The following is a 21,896-nucleotide window of genomic DNA, read 5'->3' on the forward strand; positions in this document are numbered from 1 at the left end:
GGTGCACGTCGAGAGCTGCAAGACGGCGGTAACCCTGGGACCCGGGCTGAGCGCCCGCTCGGACCCGCGCCACGGCCCTGTGTGCGGAGCTGTCAAGATCCTGCGGCGCTGCGCCGCGTCCAGCGAGGCGTTCACGCTCACTGCGCTGGACGCGTTCGATTTGGACGACCGCCTCTACGTGAACACGCTCAAGTCGGTCATCATGTACGGCGTCATCCTGCAGCAGCTCACCAGCACCGTAGGCTAGCAGTGTGGCCAGACAGCGAGCCTAGGTGCCCTCCCACTGGCATCGTATCTGGTTGATCGTAGAGCTGCCATCGTAGAGAACAAACCAAAACGTTGTCTTTTTGTAGAGGACGAACGAGAAGCAGACACCAGTGCTGAGATTGTATAGTTTCCATGTTACTTGAGACGACACTGGCTTTGGGCTGAGGGGAGAACTAATTAAAGCCCCTCCATGACACTCACACTCTTCGCTTTTTTAAGTACCGCCAATATTTGAAGAACGTCACCACCTTTTTTCCGCTTAGACAAACGACTTTTCCGGTCCCGTTTTCCGGTTTTTGCCGGAAGTAGCCGTACATTTTGTACCTACGTGTACTCGTGCGTGCTCGTGTATCTGTGCCTCGTCTCGCCTCTGCGCGCAGCATACGAGGTCTGTTAGAAAAGTATCCGACCTTTTGCCGAAGAAAAAAAACTGGCATTACTGGAGCGTTGCAAACCTAATCACCTTCAAAGTAGTCTCCTTGGGACTCCACATACTTCTCCCAGTGGTGCTGCCATTGTTGGAAGTATTCCGAAAAGGCCCCTTTCGGAATGGAGTTTAGCTCAGCTGTCGTTGCAGCCATAATGTCCTCTCTTGTCTGAAATCGCGCTCCTTTCAATGGCCTCTTGATTTTGGGAAACAGCCAGAAGTCACCGGAGGCCATATCAGGAGAGTAAGGAGTCTGTTGAACTACAGCAGTCTGGTTTTTCGCGAAAAAAGTGTGAATTTAGTGCGAGGAATGTGCAGGAGCATTGTCATGATGGATCCGCCAATTTCCTGTTGACCTCAACTTCGGCCTCTTGCGCCGCACAGCACCACGCAGGCGGCGGAGGAGATCCCTGTAGTATTTTTTTGGTCAATGTTTACTTTGTGGGGTGCGTACGCGTGGTGCACGTGCCACACAGAAAGCAGTCAGCATCACTTTGACATTGCTGCGCACTTGGCGGGCCTTCTTCGGTCTTGGTGACGTGGAATGCTTCCACTGTGACGACTGGGATTTGGTTTCCGGGTCGTACCTGTACACCCAAGACTCGTCACCAGCGATTATGGTGTTGATGAAGTCGGGGTCACTGTTTGTGGAATCCAGCATACCCTGTGAGACTTAACACGAAGCTGCTTTTGCTGCACCGTGAGCAGCTTCGGCACGAATTTCGCCGCATCTTTCTCCATGGCCAAATTTTCGGTGATAACGGAATGTGCAGAAAAATTGGTGATGTCCACCTCTTCCACAATTTCTCGGATAGTCACACGATGGTCCCGCGTCCCCACAGCGTGCACTTCGGCAATGACCTGGTCATTTCGGCATGTTGATGGCCGACCGGAGCGTGGCTCTCCCTGCACCGATGTGCGGCCATCTTTAAACCTATTCACCACTGCTTAATCTGTGTGCTGCTCATAGCATTGTCACCGAAAGCCGTCTGAATATTCCAAATGGTTTCTACTTGGCTGTCGCCTAGTTTCTGGCAAAATTTGATGCAATAGCGCTGCTGCTGTCGCTCCGCCATTTTCCTTGCAATAAAAAACCGACGAGAGCACTGCGCACTGCATCACTCAAACGCTGCGTGCCAGTGACTGACGCTACCGGCAGGCGAGAAAAAATTTGTGCATGCGCACGAAGGTTTAAGGTAGGCTGGTGCAAGCGTGCTTGTTTCAAATCCATTAGATATTCGTAAAAAAAAATAAAGTCGGATACTTTTCTAACAGACCTCGTACTTCTGCAGTCGAGCAAGTTTTGTGTCATCCCGCCGCTACTGCGATATGCTTCCTTTTACGTACTTGTAGGAATTGGTGAGCGCTATAAAAACACGGAAAAGGGACGAACACACAGGACAAAGCGCTTAGTGTTCGTCCCTTTTCCGTGTTTTTATAGCGCTCACCAATTCCTTCAAGTATGTATTTCCAACTAGCCCCAGTAGTAGCTCTTTTTCCTTTTACGCTGTTTTAAAACACCACCAGTCCAGAGGCGATAAGCCATTTGAAGAAAACCGCAGCAATGAAACGCAACCGCAGAACAGACTCGTTTCGAAAATACAAAATGGCAGCTCTTCCTTTCCAGACCGGAAGAAGGATACTGTGAAAGAGGCTTTGGAGAGAAGGAAGTGCAGAGAGGAGGGGAGGTTGGCAGTACTTAACCTAGGCACCAGAAACGCTATGGTGGGTCTTAGGGGGATCGAGCGTGTGCAAGCCTAACTCATTCCTGTTTTATGAACAATTGTTGGAAGGTGTACCCCCTATATGGCGCCTGACATTACCCGAGGTCATGTCAGGCGCCATACAGACGCTTTTTGCCTCGGAAACCTCAGCAGGCGTGATCCCAAAAATTGTAACTTTTTTGCTACATGTACTCCAATTTCTGCTGAAATAAAACCTTCAAGTTTCGCCCACGTTAAGATCAAGAGTGGTTGGTGTACCACTACCATGAGCAGCTCAGTAGACTATACGTGAATACTTAGAAGTACGAAGCATAGAAAGGCGCCCGACCACATTTAATTCAGACAACAACAAATCTATTCAATGCATAAACATATAATGTTTGCACAGTTTTGTGACCTGGTGACTTATTACATGACTTATAGTGGCTCCACACAGACGGTCATCCCGTGCACGTCTTATTCAATGGCTGGGATAAAACATGTGAAGGTCAAAAACACTTTCCGTGATTTTACGTCCTTTCACTACGACGGTAACTTTCTATAATTGATTGAACATAAAAACTCATCTTGAGGTGGTCTTGTGTTAGAGGTTTAGGAACGTAGCTGCGGGAACGCTTGATAAATACGTATTGAAGTTTCTGAGAAAGCTTCTTGCTGCCGACGTCTGCGAGACGTTTCGGTCTAGCGAAAGACGTGTGTAGCCATTTGAAGCTGGTTCAAGACGTCTGTAAGACGTTTCGCGTTTCGTGGGTACTCATAGCTGACAGTACTTTCTGCAAACGCAAAGCATTCATACTAAGCGTCGGTGGACTGGGAACCTCACCCGCGAGCTTACACGGCTTTCCCCAACAGCCGAACCATGCACTATGCCCTCAGTGTTTGAAGTGTGTTTGAAGTGGCACTATCAACAAAGCATTGACTAGCCGCATTGACAAATGCACTGTTGAACTCCTTGTGCGTTACGCAGGTCCAGACTGAGAGCAACCAAAGCCGCTCTGCAGAAAACAAAAACTAGTGCACTAAAAGCCAAGGCGTTTCGGGAGTAATACTTTCCACATCGTGATTATCAATATCATTTGTGCTATTTGAAGCGAAATAAATGAGAGTTCAAACTGTGATGTCTCCACTGTTTCTTTTGAGTAATGCATAGGTTCGCTCGGCCAATAGTTGTAAGTCTATAATGCTAAAAATCTTGCGAAAAAAAAAAAAAAAACAGAACGCCCAGCACAGAATTCACAGAGGCGTTTTCGAGTGCGAGTTCAGTCGCTTCCGAAACGTCAGTGAACAAAACAGCAGCCTCCTCGGAGTGCGCAGTTTCCCATCTAACTGTGCGACTAAGGTAGACAGTTTCAGGTCGTTGACTGCAAGAAAAATGGTTTCTAAAATCTGTTCTGTTACAGAAGAAAAAAAATACAGCGATTGCACATTTGTCGTAAAACGCATGTTGAGCGCTAGCAGTTTCCATCGTGCTTTCGGGAATAATTATTTTGCGTTTCATACTTTTGGGACTTATGACGTCCGTCAGGCGCGGCTATGAAGAGTGCGCCACTGCAGAGAGGAAATTTTTAATAGCAGACACAAACAGCAGATTAGCTCTCTGTCTTAAAAACATATTGTATTATCTTAATCAGATGAAAATTGTGTATAATTGTATTTTTAAAAACGCACAAAATATAAATCTCACGCCAGCAGCCATAACTTTAATTTCGTTCATCGCAAGGCAAATTATTTTTATAGTTATATACGTAAAGGCATGAGCTATGCAGTGAACCAAAATAATTATGATACCATAAGTTGTCAGGCCGCCGCGGTGGCTCAGTGGCTATGGTGCTCGGCTGCTGGCCCGAAAGACGTGGGTTCGATCCCGGCCGCGGCGGCTGAATTTCTTTGGAGGAGAAATTCGAGGCCCGTGTACTGTGCGATGTCAATGCACGTTAAAGAACTCCAGGTGGTCGAAATTTCCGGAGCCCTCCACTACGGCGTCTCTCATAGCCTTAGTCGCTTTAGGACGTTAAACACCATAAAACCAAAACCAACCATAAGTTGTCAAGATTTAATAGTGGAATGAATAAAAACAATGCTTTTCTTAAGACACCTTGTTGAGAAAAAAAGCAGCACTCACAAAAAAATTGTACGATCTTATTTATTGTGGTTCATTGCGCAGCTATAGATACATAAGAAGTATACAAAGCTTCAATAAAAATCTGGTACAGAGATAAAAGGTAGGATTGTTCGGATAGGGAGGAATGGAAAAAAATGAGTTTCGAGAAAAAACTACAATGGGGAAGATGGGGAATATTCGATCCCCCAGTGTGGGTATATGCCATCTCTTGAAAGGCTAACAACAACAACAACAAATGCCACAAACCAAAGCCCAGGATGGTTAAAGTCCATTCTCAGCTCCTCCTCACTCTTGCTTTTGCTCGTGTGACAGCTCTTGCGGCATGACCGACGGGAAGATTTCCGGGTACGCTGTTGGCAACCTGGCAGGGGAGCTTTCAGTGTGTGTAGAGCATATTTGATCCTAATGCATGTGCTTTAAAATGTCTAGCGTCCCCCTGTTGCCATAGTTGAGATGACGCACGTACCACCTCACACAAACACAACTTCAGTTTGTGGTAAGCTGGCATAACCATCTAGTGTGTTCTCAGCGCATTACGTCTCTTTTTTAAGCATTTACATTATTACACAGGGAAAAAAATTAGGCTGGTTTAAGCATGGCTTGAATTATAAGAGGAAAAGCTGTGTTACGCACGGTTAGCCTGGCGCCTCCGGAGCTGACGCGCACAGACCGGCGCGCGCTTCGTCCACGGCGATACCGAGCGACTAGTGCAAGTGAAGCAGCTGTTAAATCCCCGCTAGTCAAGTGTTTCCACAGCGGCGAGGCTCCGAGTGAGCGCAGCTGCGCCACGTGTCCGCAGCGGTCACGTGGCGTGACGTCACAGGACACAGCACCGCTCCTTCGGCTGAAGGTCAAACGCGCGCCACATTTGACCTTGGGAGTTTGCCGCGAGGAGTAGAGCTTTCGCTCTTAAAAGTGGAAATATATTGTGGCTTCTCAGTGGGTACAAGGCCACCAACCAACGCGGGTACGAGCTTGGCGTGAGCCGAAGGCCCCGACCAGCCGTCGCCACTCGCACCCTCGGGCATTGCTGGCGCGCACTCAACCTCCACAGGGAAGATCAGGGAAGATGGCGACTAACGGCTAAGAAACAGGCCTACAAGTTCACAAAAGAGACGTTGTCAACGCTGTCCTCTAGCGATACACATATTCACAGTCACCCCGTCCCGGGAACGCGCGAGGAGCAACTCCGCTGCGCACACAAATCGACAAGAGCAATGCGCACCACTAGCATGCCGCTGCAGGGGCAGTTAGGTCACCGCGGCAGTGCTGTATCTCTCTCGCGGCGACCGTTGGAGCGCTTTGCGAGAGAGAGTACATGCTTTTGGAATTAGGGGACCCTATCGGTTAAGGGGATGGGGAAGAAAGGAAAAAAATTATGGTCGATTTGCGTAGTCAGGTCAAATTCGAATTAGGTGCGCTAGCAGTTCGGTTTTCACTTCGGTTCCGGTGTTCAGATCCAGTGTTCAAGGGTGGCAGTTGTTTGGATGGTGATAATGGGTTAGGCAGGTGAGCATCCTGCCACGAAACCTGCTTGAAACAAAAGGCAGACAGACCAACACACAATGGCTTAATGCGAAGAATTGCCACTGTAAGTGCTAGCGCATTAAAAAAAAAACTGCGCAAAATGACGAGGACGAAAGGCAAAGGAATGAACATAACACCATGGGCGGGTACAGCAAGAGCATAACGGGGCACTAGTGCTCAGGCGCAGGACAGACTTAGCATACTGGAAACGTACTACTCTGTAGACGTAGATCGGCGTCCGGTAAACCGGTGTACAGTGAAACCTCGTTATAACGAACAAGTAAAAATAGTAAAATAGTTCACTATAACCGAAATTCGTAATATATAATTTCGTCAGAAACACGCATAACAGCGGCGCAGTTTAGTCATCGAAGGGACAGAAATTCTGGCGATCCTTACTTGTGAAACGGAGAGGCGTTTTCCCAGGTTTCGGCGGCGTTTCGAAGACGCTCGCGGCTGTGCCGAAGACCGCAAAAAATCGAACGTCAGTTAGGTTGGCTCCACCGCACAGCACTGCAAGCGCAGGTTAAGCGCCGCTACTCTGGCTTCTCAGCATTACAGCAGTGTCGCGCGGAAAGTGGTTCGTCAAAGCGAAAGCTATCGCCGATTTCACCACCTCCGCGACAGCCGGCATGAGCGCAGGATTGTTACTGCAAGCTTACAACCAACCGTGCCGCTTCTATGGTGCTGTCAATGGATGCCAGAGGCGCGAACGCGTGCTGACTGCAACCCTACACGCCGTTGTTGGCGCGAGATGAAAATGCAAACCTTGGCGCGAACGCTTGCCGCATCAAGTCATTTGTGGAGTGCGGCGAAGCCTGCCACCTGCCATCAGAGGGCACACTTTGGTGCCGGGGAGTTCGATATACCCATTTCATGGCGAACCGCGTTGAATATATAAAGTATAAATTGCATGCATTTGTCAAAAGTATTTAAGAAAAGTTCGATATACCCAATAATTCGTAATATCCGGGCTTTATATATAAGTTTGACTGTACGTCTACGGTAATCCTTCTCCAATGTGCTAAATCTAACAGAGAGACTTAGCATACAACTCAAGAACGAAGTAGCATTGCCCCGTCAATTATCCAATTATCGCTCTCGAGAAGAAGGTCGAGCATTCTCTTTTGTAGTAGAGAAACAAGACAAGCACTCCAAGCTTAAAGTCGGTGGGCCTAGCTAACAGTTAATCTTCTGCGCACCTTTGTCTTTCTCGACGTCTCTAGCGTCGCATGGCGAAGGGCCTCCAATACAGAGCCTCTTCCTTCTTCCATTCTCTCGTTTCACACTTGCCTCACGACACGGTTTTGTCCGTTGAAAGCTTGATGAAAGCCCAATCTACTACGCATGGGCCGGGAGCCTTTGCCTGAAGAGCCAGCACTCTAAAACAGTCATTGAAATATGCAGCAGTTACGAACTGAACTGAAGTGCTCATTATTTGAGAAAGAAGAGTTGCAAGTTAACTTCTACGCAAACTTTTATACCCAGCTAAGCCAGTCTGCATACTGTTTAGCTCCCATATAGTACACAAATACGTGTTCAGAGTAATAAATCAAACTACAGCATAAGACTTGATTGTAAGAGGAGCTTGTCAGCTGCTTGTGCTCAGAGAAAACAACACAACACCATTAAAGAATTGACATGGCTGCTTTATTTCAGCTATGAAGGACATTCCCTAATGAGAGACATGCACACACAAGCACACATCACCAGAAAGTAAACACAAGTTCAGACATTACCAACATAACATGTAAGGAATGATGGCCCAAGTATAAAAGCTGTAAAAGTATGTTCCAGACACACTAAATGAGGAAAGAAACACCTCTGAACGCCTCAATCAGTCGAGATGCGTCCGATGAGTTGGGAATGTCAATAAATATTGCAGGTAAAAACAAGAGTTCAAAAAGCAAACTCTCGGGAGTATTGTTGCACAAAACAGTTTCAAAATATCACAATAAGTAACGTGCAGGGCTTGTACATGTGAGAAAAGGCAGTCTCATTTCATCTTTTGTCACACCAGCACAAACATTTTGCGACAAGGAAATATCAACTGCATCACATCACTGTGTGATCATTACATCGCGAAACACGCCTTCGTATACTGAGCTGCGACAAAAATGGGAGCTCTAATCAGAGGCAAATCAGAGAAATTAAATGGCATCACAGTTACAGAGGTTCATTTTGTCACATCTCTGTTTACATACAACAAGTTCAGTTTATTAACCAAGATGAGATACCTTGAACTTGAAAAAAAATAAATAATGGCTGTAAAAACACACTAAGCCAAGCAAGGTTTGCGATAATGGAGTCCCACTTTAGATAAAACACAATGCCACAAAAAATTCATAGAAAAGGCAGAATCAAATTTCATCTCAAGTCAAGACAAGCAAGCAAACGGCACTGCTCATACTGCAGCTGATTATGAATGATCATGGCGAAATAAAAACAAGTTTTTCTGCAAAGCAGTTTCTGTTATAAATTTTCTTGACCAACAGCAGAATCTCGGCAATACGCTCACGGTAAATATGAATTTTGGAATGATATGAATTTGTAAAATTCCCTGGCTGTAGTTGTCCCCGGCACTCTTCTGCACCTTTATTAATGACATGAACGCAGAAGCTGCGACCACACCTGCAATCAGCGTTGCCTTCACATTGTCAACGTTGCGATCGCCAGTCATGCAGTACCCACAGGCAAGCACTGAGCGCTTACATAGCTGACTGCATAAATAAATCTGTCCGGTCATAAACAGATTTGCTCCAATGAATTTCCCATGCTTCAACATAAAAATTTTGTTCAGTTTTTTTGTAATACGAATCCTTTTTCATTCCCATAAGATACCTACCATCGAGATTCTACTGCAGTGCAACTGATAAAAGTGATACGCCAACAAGAAAATGCAAGAACGCAATGACAGTTACAAAGCATAGTGACATTGTGGCTTATTTACTTGAGCTGACCGTTTGTGCTAATTGCACAGGTAGCCATCTCAGTCATCGATGACAGTAATTCAATGAGCCGAAACCCTTCCAGCTATATATAGCTTGACATTGGTATTACATTAACATACCTGACATTCCACAAAAGTTGACCTAAATATGCACTGAACTTTCACTGTTTTCGGTGACGTGGTAAACACAACATTGATAAACCATACTTGCAATGCACTGTAGTGATCTCGCTGGAGACCACGGCCACCGAGACCAATTTGCAGAGAAAGCTAGTTTGCAGGAAAACCTAGACATGTTAATGGGATCTTACCTCATACAACATATTATGACCAGCAATACTGTGAATGCTGTTTGGGGCAGAATAAATGACAACCAAAATTTTGATGTGTCTGCTAGTACATCATGAAGCGCTGCCCTGGTTCATTGCTGGAAGGAGCCAGTCTACAATTCTACAAAGTATACGGAAAATAAAAGAAAGCACAATGTTCAATGCAGCATTCACACGAGTACTATCTTTGGGGACGACCTCAGTCTTGGACGAGACAGCGCTTCTGCCTGTGTGTGGAGTGCTCACATAAACAGTGCGACCCTAAAAGGGAAACTAACAACACCCTGACCTGAGCAATGTAAGCATGCTAAGTGTCAAGTGACTGAGTGTGTGTGAATGTCGTAAGACAGAACACAAGACACCAGGAACGCAGCGATTCCTTCCTCTAATGCACAGCTCCATACACAACGGTGCCCTTCTCTTTAAACTCTACATACTATTTGAATTGAGCTGCGCTATACGGCTTTGTGACCATAATGTCATGGTAAGCACATTTCACTTCGGTTTGCACACAACCTGGAAATGATTACATGTATACTCAGGTGAAGTTGCCGCTATATTCTGGAGTGATCCTTTCCTTCAATACCTCTTTCAAAAAGTGCAAACTGGCTAGAGAGGCAAAAACAGGCGAGGCGAAAAAATTGGAAGGCAGGCACACACACAGTGAACATCAACTTGAATTTTTGCACTCACGGAGTGCACTACGATCAAACAAGGAACACTGCTAACAAAGCAAAGAGAGACAAAGAGGTCAGCTGATGCCTTGACATGGTATTCCCTGATGGGCAATATGCATTTAATTGCCACCTCAGTCCATTCCCCAAACCAAAACAGGTTTTCAGATGGCATTTTAAGTGCCGACAACACAATTAAGCTTCGTACAACCAACCACGAAAAGGATGTGATCCTCAGCAAAATCCCTAAGAGGTGACACTCTCGTATGAAGAACTGCTATTTGCTGCAGCGAAGCATCAGGACAGAAATTCATCGCACAAAAAGGTGCAGATTTTGCTGAAAAAGACCACTTCAAAATGCAGCCCTTTCCAATTGCATTTTAATTTAAAAAAAACCTATAAATTGCATTTAACAGAAGTTCCCAAGGTAAGTTGCTTGAGTAAGGACGTGAGCATTCTCAAACATTTTTTTACTGCTAACATTGTTTTCAATCTAAAGCCCAAGGCAACGAAATGACACTATGACAAGCAAAAAAATACAGCAACAAATATTTCGAAAGTTAAAAAGCAAGAAGATTTGCTGACACCACCGGCCAACCTAATTGGAACAGATGACACCCTGGTCTACGATGGCAGATACGGCCACTTGGTCAAAAATCATAGCCGGGACAGTGCAGCACAAGTAGGAAATGTATAAAAAAAAATCCTAAATACAAACACGTCACACAAAAATTCAATATTTTTTATCACAACCACAATAACTATACCACTTGCTAAAGCAAACACCCACACAAATTCTCTTTCTTTCGTTTTTCTGAGAAAAGAGAATTTCTGAAAAAAAGAGAATTTCTTGCACTGGATCCCAAACAAACTTGCAAATGTCAGTAAAACTGACAACCTGCATTTGCAGTAGACATTTCTGAGAGTAATCTCACTATAGAAAAAATTATACTGCTCAACTAAGCAGTAATTACCATTTCCAAAGCTTGACACATACCTGACTAATGAAAGCAATCACAATAGAAAGCTTTCATTCAAGCAAAAAAATTGGATCGTCACAATGTTCCTCTTTTAATGATTAGGCAGTACCTAAATTGACATTAATTTAAACATAAAAAAAAAATTAATTCTATACTGTGGAGTTTAACATCCCGAGCCGGCCAATGGGTTATCAGGAACGCTGCAGTGATGGGCTCCAGATTATGTTTATGGTCACATACAACTAAAGTATGCATGACCGCCACACAGAATTATCCACTGCAGAAACCTTTTCTTGTTGCCTAAACAAGAAGGTAGTCAGAAAGCGAAAACATAAGCTGAAGAATTTCGATGCCTCTGGCCTGCTTCATATAATACAACATCATTTCGTTTACTGTTGCCACTGGTTAGTGGAATAATACTAGATGCCTTGAACCATCGCCCATTGTTAACAACTGCTATTTTCTTCAAGCTGTACTCTGCCTAAATGCCTCCCAGAGTTCAACGTGTGATGACGTAGTGTGTATTCACAATTTACTGTTTTATTTTTCCTCGAAAGAAACATTTCAGGTTTCCCTGGACAGCTCTGGCCTGCAGTGCCTATTCAGCCATAATCACCATCACGCGAGGCCTGTTCACTACAAGACAAAGGCTTCTCCTACATAACCATCGCTGATGAAAAAGGTGTTTGGTAACTCGTTGGGGATCTCTACATGCGAGGTGCAATGTATGCAACCCAGATCTGTGGATTCAGTTTGCAAACACAAACACTGTCCATGGTAACAAAACAACAACGTGACTATCCTGGCCTTCTTGGCCCACTCACACCTTATTGCTGGCTGCCGCCTTAAAGAGGCACTGAGGACAATGCCACCGAACATTTGTTTTAGAACGAGAGCTCTGCTCCTCGGGGTACAACTTCAGATTTCGATGTGGATGAGACAATGACCGTCAATGCCCTACAAGGTCAAACAAAACTGCGTGGTGGTATGGCCCAAGCTATGGTAGTATGACCACGTGATCATATGGCTATGACCACTGGGTACCTGATCTTGACATTTGATTTGAGACAGTGGGCACCATGTCGACAATGACCTTCAATGCCTCACAAGGTCAAACCGAACTTAACTGCGAGGCGGTGTGGCCAAAGCTATGGTAGTGTGACCACGTGATCATATGGCTATGACCACTGGGTACCTGATCTTGACATTTGATTTCAGTCAGTGGGCACCACATCAGCAATGACCTTCAATGCCTCACAAGGTCAAACCAAACTTAACTGCATGGTGGTACAGCCCAAGCCATGGTATTAAGAAAACGTGATCATATGAATATGGCCATTGGGTACCTGACCTTGACCTCTGACCGTGACATTTGATTTGAGACAGTGGAGACCATGCATAACAGAGCTTTCGCTCGTATAACTAGGTTCAAGCCATGTTGAACCCCGGCCATTTTTTTTTAATAAATATCAATTCTATGGCATTTTCTGGATATGCCGATGCTTGTGCGGCAGCAAGAGACGCGCTTATTGCTGAGAAAATTGCATTTAAAAACTTTCCTGCCACTCGATCCAAACCTGTGATGTCTAAACCACAAAGCACTCGGTGCTCATCGTTTTGAAGTGAATGGCATTGTAACCTGGTCTCTGGGATGCCCAATAAAGAACTTTGTGAACGTACCACAGTTTACATGTAAAATCAGCCATTGATGGCTACACCTGTACTTCATTTCTTACCCCTTTCTAGTTTATAGCTCCGTTCTTAGTTAAAGAAGTGTCTTTGTCATTAGTATGCAGTAATCTATCAATATAGGCCAACTTCAATTAGTCCTCAGTCTCCCTTTAATGCTAACAGCTTCACATCAGCATCCTTGCTTCAGTTATAAAGGTCCCCTTTAACACTGATCCTCCGTATGCACCCCTGAGAGAATGCACAGTGATGACTGTCCGAACTATACTTTCAGTCAGTATTGCATTCGGGAATGGAAAATCATTAACTGTTACTACTGTATACGGAAGAGCTTTGTAACTGCTATTGCTTTTACGACATGTCAAGATAAGCTTGTCTGCAGTTCATACTGCAAATCAATGCTTTGGACAGTGACACGAAGACCGGAATGCACACACATATAACTCATATTTCCCCACATTGTTTCGTCTCTGCTGTTCAATTGAAATACCCCTTCCTTAACACCACAGGCCTTTAAACAGCGCTATTTCCTCTGACACCGGTTAAAATACATCCTGTAGCAATGAATTCGGAAGTGAGCGCGGTTTTCAGGTTTTTGCCCCATCAACTCTTAACTGCTACGGCTAGGTAATGCACTACTGACCAAGAGTTCAGCACAGAATACTAAGTTACTCAGTGAACACAAAAGGCGAACAAGTACCATTAAATGGCCAATAAAGGGTATTGCTTATATACCCCAACAATATATTTTTCTAGGAATTGGGCTTCAGGTTTAGATCAATTTCCATACAGTTAGTGCAAAATTATATAATTTTTTTTCATAAAAAAAAAACCTTAAAATCTGCGCATCATTGCACACTGCAGAGAAGCCTGATCGCCGTTGCAGCTTTATTCTGTGATTACGTAACCATTTCAAAACCTAGCACAAAAATACTTTGCACGCTTTACCTGCAGGTTTCACACATTCGACCCCTTTAAACTCGTCGAATTCTAAAACCTCTCCATTTGCCTCTCGAAATTAAAACCAACTGTATCTGTCATGTCACATTATCAGGACAGCCCACATTGTCTTTGTAGAACTACTGATCTGCAAGATAAGAGTGATAGCAATTATAATAACAACCCCCTAACTGGCTCAATTTGGTAATGCCAATTTAAATAATGGCAGCGGTTACTGGTCCGATAGGCATAACCAAACAATGGAGTTTAGACTAGTTCGTGGTCTATCACCAAACACAGCAGTGCTTGGAATCCTGGACATTTCCAAAAAATTAACTTTACTGAGCTAGATAAAGAAAGATAACGGCGATGCAGGAAATAAATCCGTGGCATAGAATGGAGCCATCGCGCTTGGAATCCTGGACATTTCCAAAAAAAATTGACTTTACTGAGCTAGATAAAGAAAGACAACGGCAATGCAGGAAATAAAGCCGTGGCATAGAATGGAGCCATCACACTCGGAATCCTGGACATTTCCAAAAAAAATTGACTTTACTGAGCTAGATAAAGAAAGATAACCGCGATGCAGGAAATAAAGCCATGGCATAGAATGGAGCCATCGCGCTTGGAATCCTGGACATTTCCAAAAAAATTGAATTTACTGAGCTAGATAAAGAAAGGTAACGGCGATGCAGGAAATAAAGCCGTGGCATAGAATGGGGCCATCAGCATTTCGCCAGCTCAGGACAGACATGCGCGATTATACAGTAACCACTCAAGCATGATGCGGAACACTAATAGGACATGCCTTCGCGAGTTATCATTTTGTTAACAGCATGAATGTGTTGTGTGTATGTAGAACCCTGAAAGGACCCAAACTGCAATCCAAATCACCCCATGAGAGGTTATGGGAAAACCTGGATGGCTGGGTTACCAAAAAAGTGGGAAACCATAAACCAAGAGGAAGAGATCAGCAGGAAGACGGAAATGGCCAGAGGACCTGCAGTTCTGAAACGCAATGCTGCTCACAACTATATAAACTCAGTAAAAGTTTGCAAACACTTGACTAGGTGGAAAATTAATATGCCCATTGCCAAGTGTTATGTCTCAAGCACACTTTCTGGCTCGCTTTAAATGTGTGTAAAGAACTGGTTTGGAGAGCCTGATCTGTACTTATCTAAAGATGTTTTTCGAGGAAAATGTAGCCATTATATATCTGTCTGACCTCCACTCACATATTCCTTTTCTGTCTCAGGATAATCATGCCATATGCTCAATTATAATCTGTCTGGATACAGCGAACTGGAGCGACTTCCCTCTCTTAACACAGAGACTAGTGAAGAAAGATGCGTGGCTCCTATTTACTGTTCACTGCCAAAGAGTACAATGTATTCAATTACCAAGCAGCAGGTGTCTGAAAACCCAATATTGGCAACTCACACGTAGCTGGCAGTTTGACAACCTGCAATGGATAGCCTTGGGCTAAAACTAACTCAGAATTAACAATTCCACGTGCTACTTCATCCTTGGTGTAAACATGAGCCACTACCACGTCAGCCACGCAAATATTTGATTATAACGAGAGCGGTGACTTTTCACTAATATTTTCAGTAGAGAAAAGCTTGCGTTACATTCGAGTATATAAGGTATAATATTTATGAGAGCTGTCAAAGAAAGAAGAAAAGGTAAAAAAATGTGTATGCATTTCCCGAAGAACAGAGAGCGAAAAGCAAGTTGCAAGTTGTCTCTTGCATTGTGCTTTCCTTGTTCATCTGATTTGCAGTGTGGTTATCTTTTGAACGTTACCAGTATTAACAGGCTATACCAGAGCCAGTGGTGTCACTGGGCATTTGAAGTGGTCTCCACAGTGCCCTACAAAACTCATTCTATATCCCAACACTATAATAAAATTCACTTGTGCATCCCTCTTGGCCAAGTGATGCCATTCCACGCAGCGCATAACGGCCGTGACTGGAACAGCAGGATACCTACACCTGTTCTTAATGAGCCACGGTATGCTTAATACATTGTAAGCAGCCACGAAACATCGTCACACTATCTTTGCTGCAGCTTGATCAATTTACACAATAAGCAAACAAGGCAGCCCGGGGAGCAAGTGAGTACATGTGGATGTGTGCCTCAGCTGGAGGAGCAAGACTTAAAAAGAAAGTAAAAAAAATTAATCGGGGCAAATAAAGGACTTATTAAGTCGCCATACCAAGAAAGCCAACAGTCACTGAAACCCCACTGAAGTGCAAAAATGGCATTGTGGAGTTTTTAAAGGACCTTTCAAACATATTTCAGACTTCTATAGCATCACTGGGAACTCAGTGCCGTTGTGGGCATGTTCGACTGATAACAGCAGAGATAACAGCCTGTTCTGCTTTACATCGAAACTGCCAGGAGAGGAGCGAAAGCGTTGAAAACAATATAAAAACTATGCTGGTGATAAAAGTGCTCCTAGTGGTTCTTTAACTGCTACCAAAAACCTGTTCAGGTTGAACAGCACAATACGCATTTTTGAAACTATGTATTTTTCTTCCCTGATGTACCAAGGGGATAGGGAAACAATTTATCACACAAACAGCCTTTGCATCTGAACTATTATGAGAAGAAAACATTCCCCGGAAGGCATTCTATTACATCAACAGCTTTTCTTCAACTTCACTATGTTGTCCTCAGTGGCCCCCTTGAACAAATGACCATTGAGGAGGAAGATGATGATAGAAAGGAGAGTACTAGGAAGGAAAATATGCAATTCACCTTTTCCTGTACCTTGAGTAAACGAAAGATCAAGACAGTGTCAAATTTTGTACTGCTTGCGTGGAAGATACTGCACTCAAGCCAGAATACCATGGCTATACACTCCACCAGCTGTCAATGTTCAACCACAATCTTAACAAAGCCCATTTGGCATCACATTAAGGCTACTATTACAACAAAACAATGACACAAGTGTCTTCAAAGTGCATTGGAAAAAAAGTGCTACTGGGAGACTAGTCATCAGGCAAAAAATCTACACAACTGGCCAGACACCCATTCACACAATTATTGCCACTGTTACTTTGTAGTACTCACGACACGGCAAAAAAAAAGAAAAGTATGGTTCCTCTCCCCCACCTCGCCTACTTCCTGTGATTGGGGTCGACGTTGTGCCGTAAATGCATGATCAGGTCCATGATCTTGACTTTGGCCGTGTCGCGGCCCACGGCGTCGAACGTGCGAAGTGCGGCGGCCACGTACATCCCGAAGTAGTGCTCCTCGTCGAGTGTGCTGCTCCGCGTCGGTGCCGCCGGCACTGTTGCAGGCTGTTCCTCCTGCTGTTTTCTCCGCTTGTGCGGAGGCGTCGGGGCGCGGTGCTCCGAGACACTTGAACTGTCCTGCTCAGCCTCCAGCACCTCCGCAGACTCGTCCTAGAAGGTTTTCAGAGCACGACATAAACCTTTTTCAGTCACGGTGTTGCTACATGTGCACATATCTTGTTTATTTATTTATTACCTGCATCGCCTGTTTCAGGCATTAGAGCAGGGGGACATCTTCGTAACAAAAATCACATCAAAATCACACGCGCAAAATGTGGTAAAAAGCATCATTTGCTAGTACTGAAACAACATTTGATAGCAAAGCATTCCAGTCTCTGATCGTACGTGCAAAAAAAAGATTAACGCAAGACGTCACTTCTAAAAGAAAGTTCACGAACTTTCAGACAGTGGTCACGCCTTTACGATATATAAGGTGGAGGTTTTATGAATTGATCTCTACTTATTCCGGTTTTACAGAAGTATATATTATGAAAAATTTCAACCTTAAATCTTTCCTGCACTCCTTCAGCTCCTGCCATTTCAGCTTGGTTTTAATTTCTCGCACACTAAAATTTCTACTCCAATTACCGTGAACAAACCTCACTGCCCCGTTTTGGATCCTTCTCAATTGCATCAACAAGTTCGGCAGTATACGGATCCCAGCCCACGCAAGCGTATTCTAACAACGAGCGGACATTAGTAAAATAAAACTTTTCTTTGAGACTACTTGGCAGCTGACTAAAATTGCGTCTTAAGAATCCCAACACCTGAGCAGCTTTAGTTTTTATGGAATTAATGTGTTTTGCCCATCTAAGATCTGCCGTAAAGAGAACTCCCAGGTATTTATGTTTGAAACCCTTTTTAAATCTGTGCTACCTAATGTATAAGTGTTTATTTGATATGGCCTCTTTCTTGTAAAAGTGATGTGTACACATTTTTCCACATTAAGAGACATCTTCCATTTAGTGCACCATTCCAGCACTGTATCCAGTCGCTTTTCGCTACTGCAGGACTATGAATGCGCTATGAATGGCTTTTAGCCTAAATATTTGGTCGCTTAGTACACACTTTCAAAATGAACACAAAGAATCGGTTTTATGGGGTTTCATGGTCCCTAAGTGACTCAGGCTAAGAGAGACACTGTAGTGAAGGGCTCCGGAAATTTCAACAACCTGGGGTTCTTTAATGTGCACTGACATCGCACAGTACACGGGCCTCTAGAATTTCGCCTCCATCAAAATTCGACCGGCGCTGCCGGGATCGAACCCGTGTCTTTCGGGTCAGCAGCTGAGCACCATAACCATTGAGCAAGAACGCAAAGAATCATTTTCAAAGAAACATTGTGGACAATTTCATCCAATTCTTGTTCATGGTTAGAATTCGTTGTTTTGCCCTTTCTGGCTATGCAGACGCTTAACAGCAAAAGACAAGGTTGTTGCCAAGAAAACTAAAACAGTGCATTTTCCCCCCACTGCCACTCAATTCAAAGTCACCGCGTCAGGACCAAAAAGAACTCTACGCTCTAGCTTAGCCTCAGAGATCCGTGTAAAAATAGTCTTGACATCATTCAGTTTGTAAAAACGACCAGTAATAGCAATTCCTGTATACTATTTCACTGATCTTGTGTAGCTTGTAAAAGCTCTGGTTACAGTGAATGTAGCCATTTTGTGACCACAACATGGTAATTTATGAATATTGGCCACCACGGTGGCTCAGTGGTTATGGTTCTCAACTGCTGACCTGAAAGTTGCGGGTTCGATCCCGGCCGCGGCGGTTGAATTTCGATAGAGGCGGAAGTCTAGAGCCCCTGTACTGTGTGATGTCAGTGCATGTTTAAGAACCCCAGGTGGTCGAAATTTCCGGAGCCCTTCACTACGGCGTCCCTCATAGCGTTTGGGACGTTAAACCACCATAAATTAAATCAAACCAACTAATCGATACAAAGGCCAAATTTGATTTCTCCTCGGTGTCCTTACAGGATAGCTGTCTCTAGGTTGTTTTGGTATTCTGATGGCCGCCTCTAGGTTTTTGTGGTAGTCTCGGCCCAGCTTCTGTGTTTCAACTTTCAGGAGCACAAGAAATTTAAGAAACCAAATATGCTGATCAGTTTCCATAACGACTTGTTATGACAGGAACGAGTTAAAAGAAGTGTTACTGAGACTGTGAAAGCAGTGTTGGGTCACAGTGTAGACATAAGAGGACCTGAGAGAAATTACAATAACCATCTGGGAGGCAGTATCTTCCCTTTAGGAATCTGAACATTTAAAGTTCTTCCCCCCCCTTTTCTTTGCACAAGTCATGATTGAGGGGGACAATTTTGAAAAGTCAGGCAAAGCTGTTCAAGTGAAACTAAAAGAAGTTACTGAGATTCAATAAAATCTGAACGCAGTCAAAAAATAAAATTATTCGAGACCTTGTCAGAGAACATTTCTCCCGACCGTTTATAACTGCACTTACAGGAACATCGAAAAAGAGGTTTTCCGATGCAGAGTAAGAAAAACACTTGAAGTGATAACAATTCCACAGAACTGAGACTCACAATAAGACAGTCTGGCTCGAGAATGCTGTTAGCCTCCCAGTTGCACTCTGTGCTCGGCGCATCTGTTGTCGGTTCGTGGTTGTTCTCGCTTGCAGCTGCCATTTCCAAGGTCCGTGGCAGATAGCACACATTGAGGAACTTCATGTCTTCGTAGAAGTCCCACTTGGAAGTGTACGTCTCCTCGCCGTTGCCATTGCATGTTCCGTTGTGCTTGAGGACCTTGTTGTACTCGCGGAAGAAGTAGGTCCGCAAATTGTGAAACTTGTTCTTGCATTCCAGCACTGCGTTCAAGAAATACGACTCAGCACAGACAATGAATAGCGGGCCTATTCGTTCAGCATTTGAGGCACTGTGTCGGCAACTCTTAGGAGTGGATTAATGAAAGATTCTTGGAGGCCATGGGAAGATGGGGGGGAAGGTTTGGTTTGGTTTATGGGGCTTAACGTCCCAAAGCAACTAAGGCTATGAGAGACGCCGTAGTGGAGGGCTCCGGAAATTTCGACCACCTGGGGTTCTTTAACGTGCACTGACATCGCACATTACACGGGCCTCTAGAATTTCTCCTCCAAAGAAATTCAACCGCCGCGGCCGGGATCGAACCCGCGTCTTTCGGGTCAGCAGCCGAGCACCATAACCACTGAGCCACCGCGGCGGCCAAATGGGGGGGAAGGGACAGGCCTGTTAGCACAATGCATTACAAGAATAGTTTTTTTTTTTTTTAAAGATGGAGGCCAATGCTGTTTTCCCATGCAAAATCATTTGTAGCAATGTTCCAGTTTTGGTAGAATAAAAAACTGTCATAAAAAAAAAGGGACTTGCAGCAAAATTTGGGCTTTTGAAGCGTGAAATTTTATGTACACTTTGATCGCAGTCATATCCATCTTCACGGTGCTGTTATGAAATTAGCAAATGGAGACATCTTGTCAAACACAACTTTATTTCTATCTAGGATGAATGCATGCCCACATCTTCGCTTACTGAATAATAAAAGAACTGCAAGAAAGAGATGTGATTATTCCATGAGCTGCCACTCTAACCTTTCGATTTAGACAATAAAGGTTGTGACATGAACAACCACTGCTGGCACTACTGAGGGTATGCACCATAATGAACATTAGCTTTGGTGTTTTTAGACAATCCCTCGCTAGGACAAAATGATAAATGGGATAATATGTAGCCATGTGAAATCTGTGTGCTGCTATATATATTTCAGCACTGATCTCAATACCTTTCGCTAAAAATGCGGTGACAGGCTATTGTTTAACTCCAGCAGAAGCAGTTTCTGATGCCGCTTCAATCGAAATGATTGTGATAACTAGGTTTAACATGTACGTTTGAGCGAAGATACAGCGGCGCATCAGAGGCTAGGTGTAGACGTAATAAACGGCTATCGCATTTGCTTGAATACATGTCACAACTTTTAGGACAGATATTTGTTTACTTTCAGTATGTTGATCGACACATTGCAAGGGCTTCGGCTGTACTGTGCAGTTGCTAAAGGTGAGAGCACTTTAGGGTCCAGTGTAAAGATCATCTGTTATTTTATCCATTACCACTTACTTGAACACCCAAGTGTATTGCACAGTTCAAGAATTTTTTTGTCTCGAAGTCTCCTCTTCTTGTAGTCTGGGTGAATTGGGTTGTAAAGAAACTCGTTTTCCTTGAAAAAGTCGATCAGTATTTTCTGCCGATCGTTACTCCAAAGAAACTGCAAAGGGACAAAAATAAGATTGTGCACGCCAGGAAACGCGCTGCTACCGAGCATTCTAGACTACAAAACATGCTTTTCGATGTAAGAGTATCGTATAGCGAACAACACACTGGTCTAGCTTCAATGACCAATTTACCTACACGGTAGTTCCCAGACAATGTTCAAGTTCTGTTACTATATCAGCACTGAATGTGAAAGATGCGGTGGGAATAACCACCTTCACTGAAGGCAAGCATACAAGGCCAACGTACCGAACTCTAGCAGAAAAAAAAAAAGAATCGAACCAATCGCTTAATCAACCTGCATCGTGCGCCGAAACCGATCGGCACGTTTTCATGGCGAGAACACAACAAATGTCATTAGAAGGCCGTCAAACCCTTTCCTGCTATCAGATATATGGCGACACAACACAAGACAATAACGGCTATTTACAGCCACTCACCGGTTTGTGCTCCATACTGTACGTCAACTATATAGCTTTATAGTGTATAAACACGCGATCGGAGTCAGCAAAGAGGTTTGGAGGGCAGTTTTGACGGCATTTTGCCCACCGCTCAGCAGCGGCCAATGCCCACTGACAACCAAAAAAGAAACCAACCTTAAAGTGCTGCGCTGACGATGCGGACAAACTTCTTCAGAAGAGTATTGCGTTTCGCTGGCGTTTGTGTTTGCTGCGGGGGCCTATAAATCGCCCCTAATCGGATAACCCTGGCTGC

The 21,896-nt window shown here is 44.3% G+C and overlaps 1 protein-coding gene across 1 annotated transcript; it reads right to left on the reverse strand.

Moving 5' to 3' along the window:
- Positions 1 to 7,695: 7,695 nt before the first annotated feature.
- Positions 7,696 to 21,760, reverse strand: LOC149335836 (uncharacterized). Its single transcript, XM_089552402.1, has 4 exons — positions 21,623 to 21,760; positions 21,030 to 21,177; positions 19,470 to 19,750; positions 7,696 to 17,041 (listed from the first exon to the last, which is right to left on the reverse strand). Exons 1-4 carry the CDS (start codon positions 21,635 to 21,637, stop codon positions 16,754 to 16,756), a joined length of 732 nt encoding a protein of 243 aa, XP_089408528.1. The 5' UTR covers positions 21,638 to 21,760; the 3' UTR covers positions 7,696 to 16,753.
- Positions 21,761 to 21,896: the final 136 nt, after the last annotated feature.

This window comes from Amblyomma mixtum, chromosome 7, assembly GCF_055824585.1.
Source record: "Amblyomma mixtum isolate Tamu chromosome 7, ASM5582458v1, whole genome shotgun sequence".
Taxonomy (NCBI): domain Eukaryota; kingdom Metazoa; phylum Arthropoda; class Arachnida; order Ixodida; family Ixodidae; genus Amblyomma; species Amblyomma mixtum.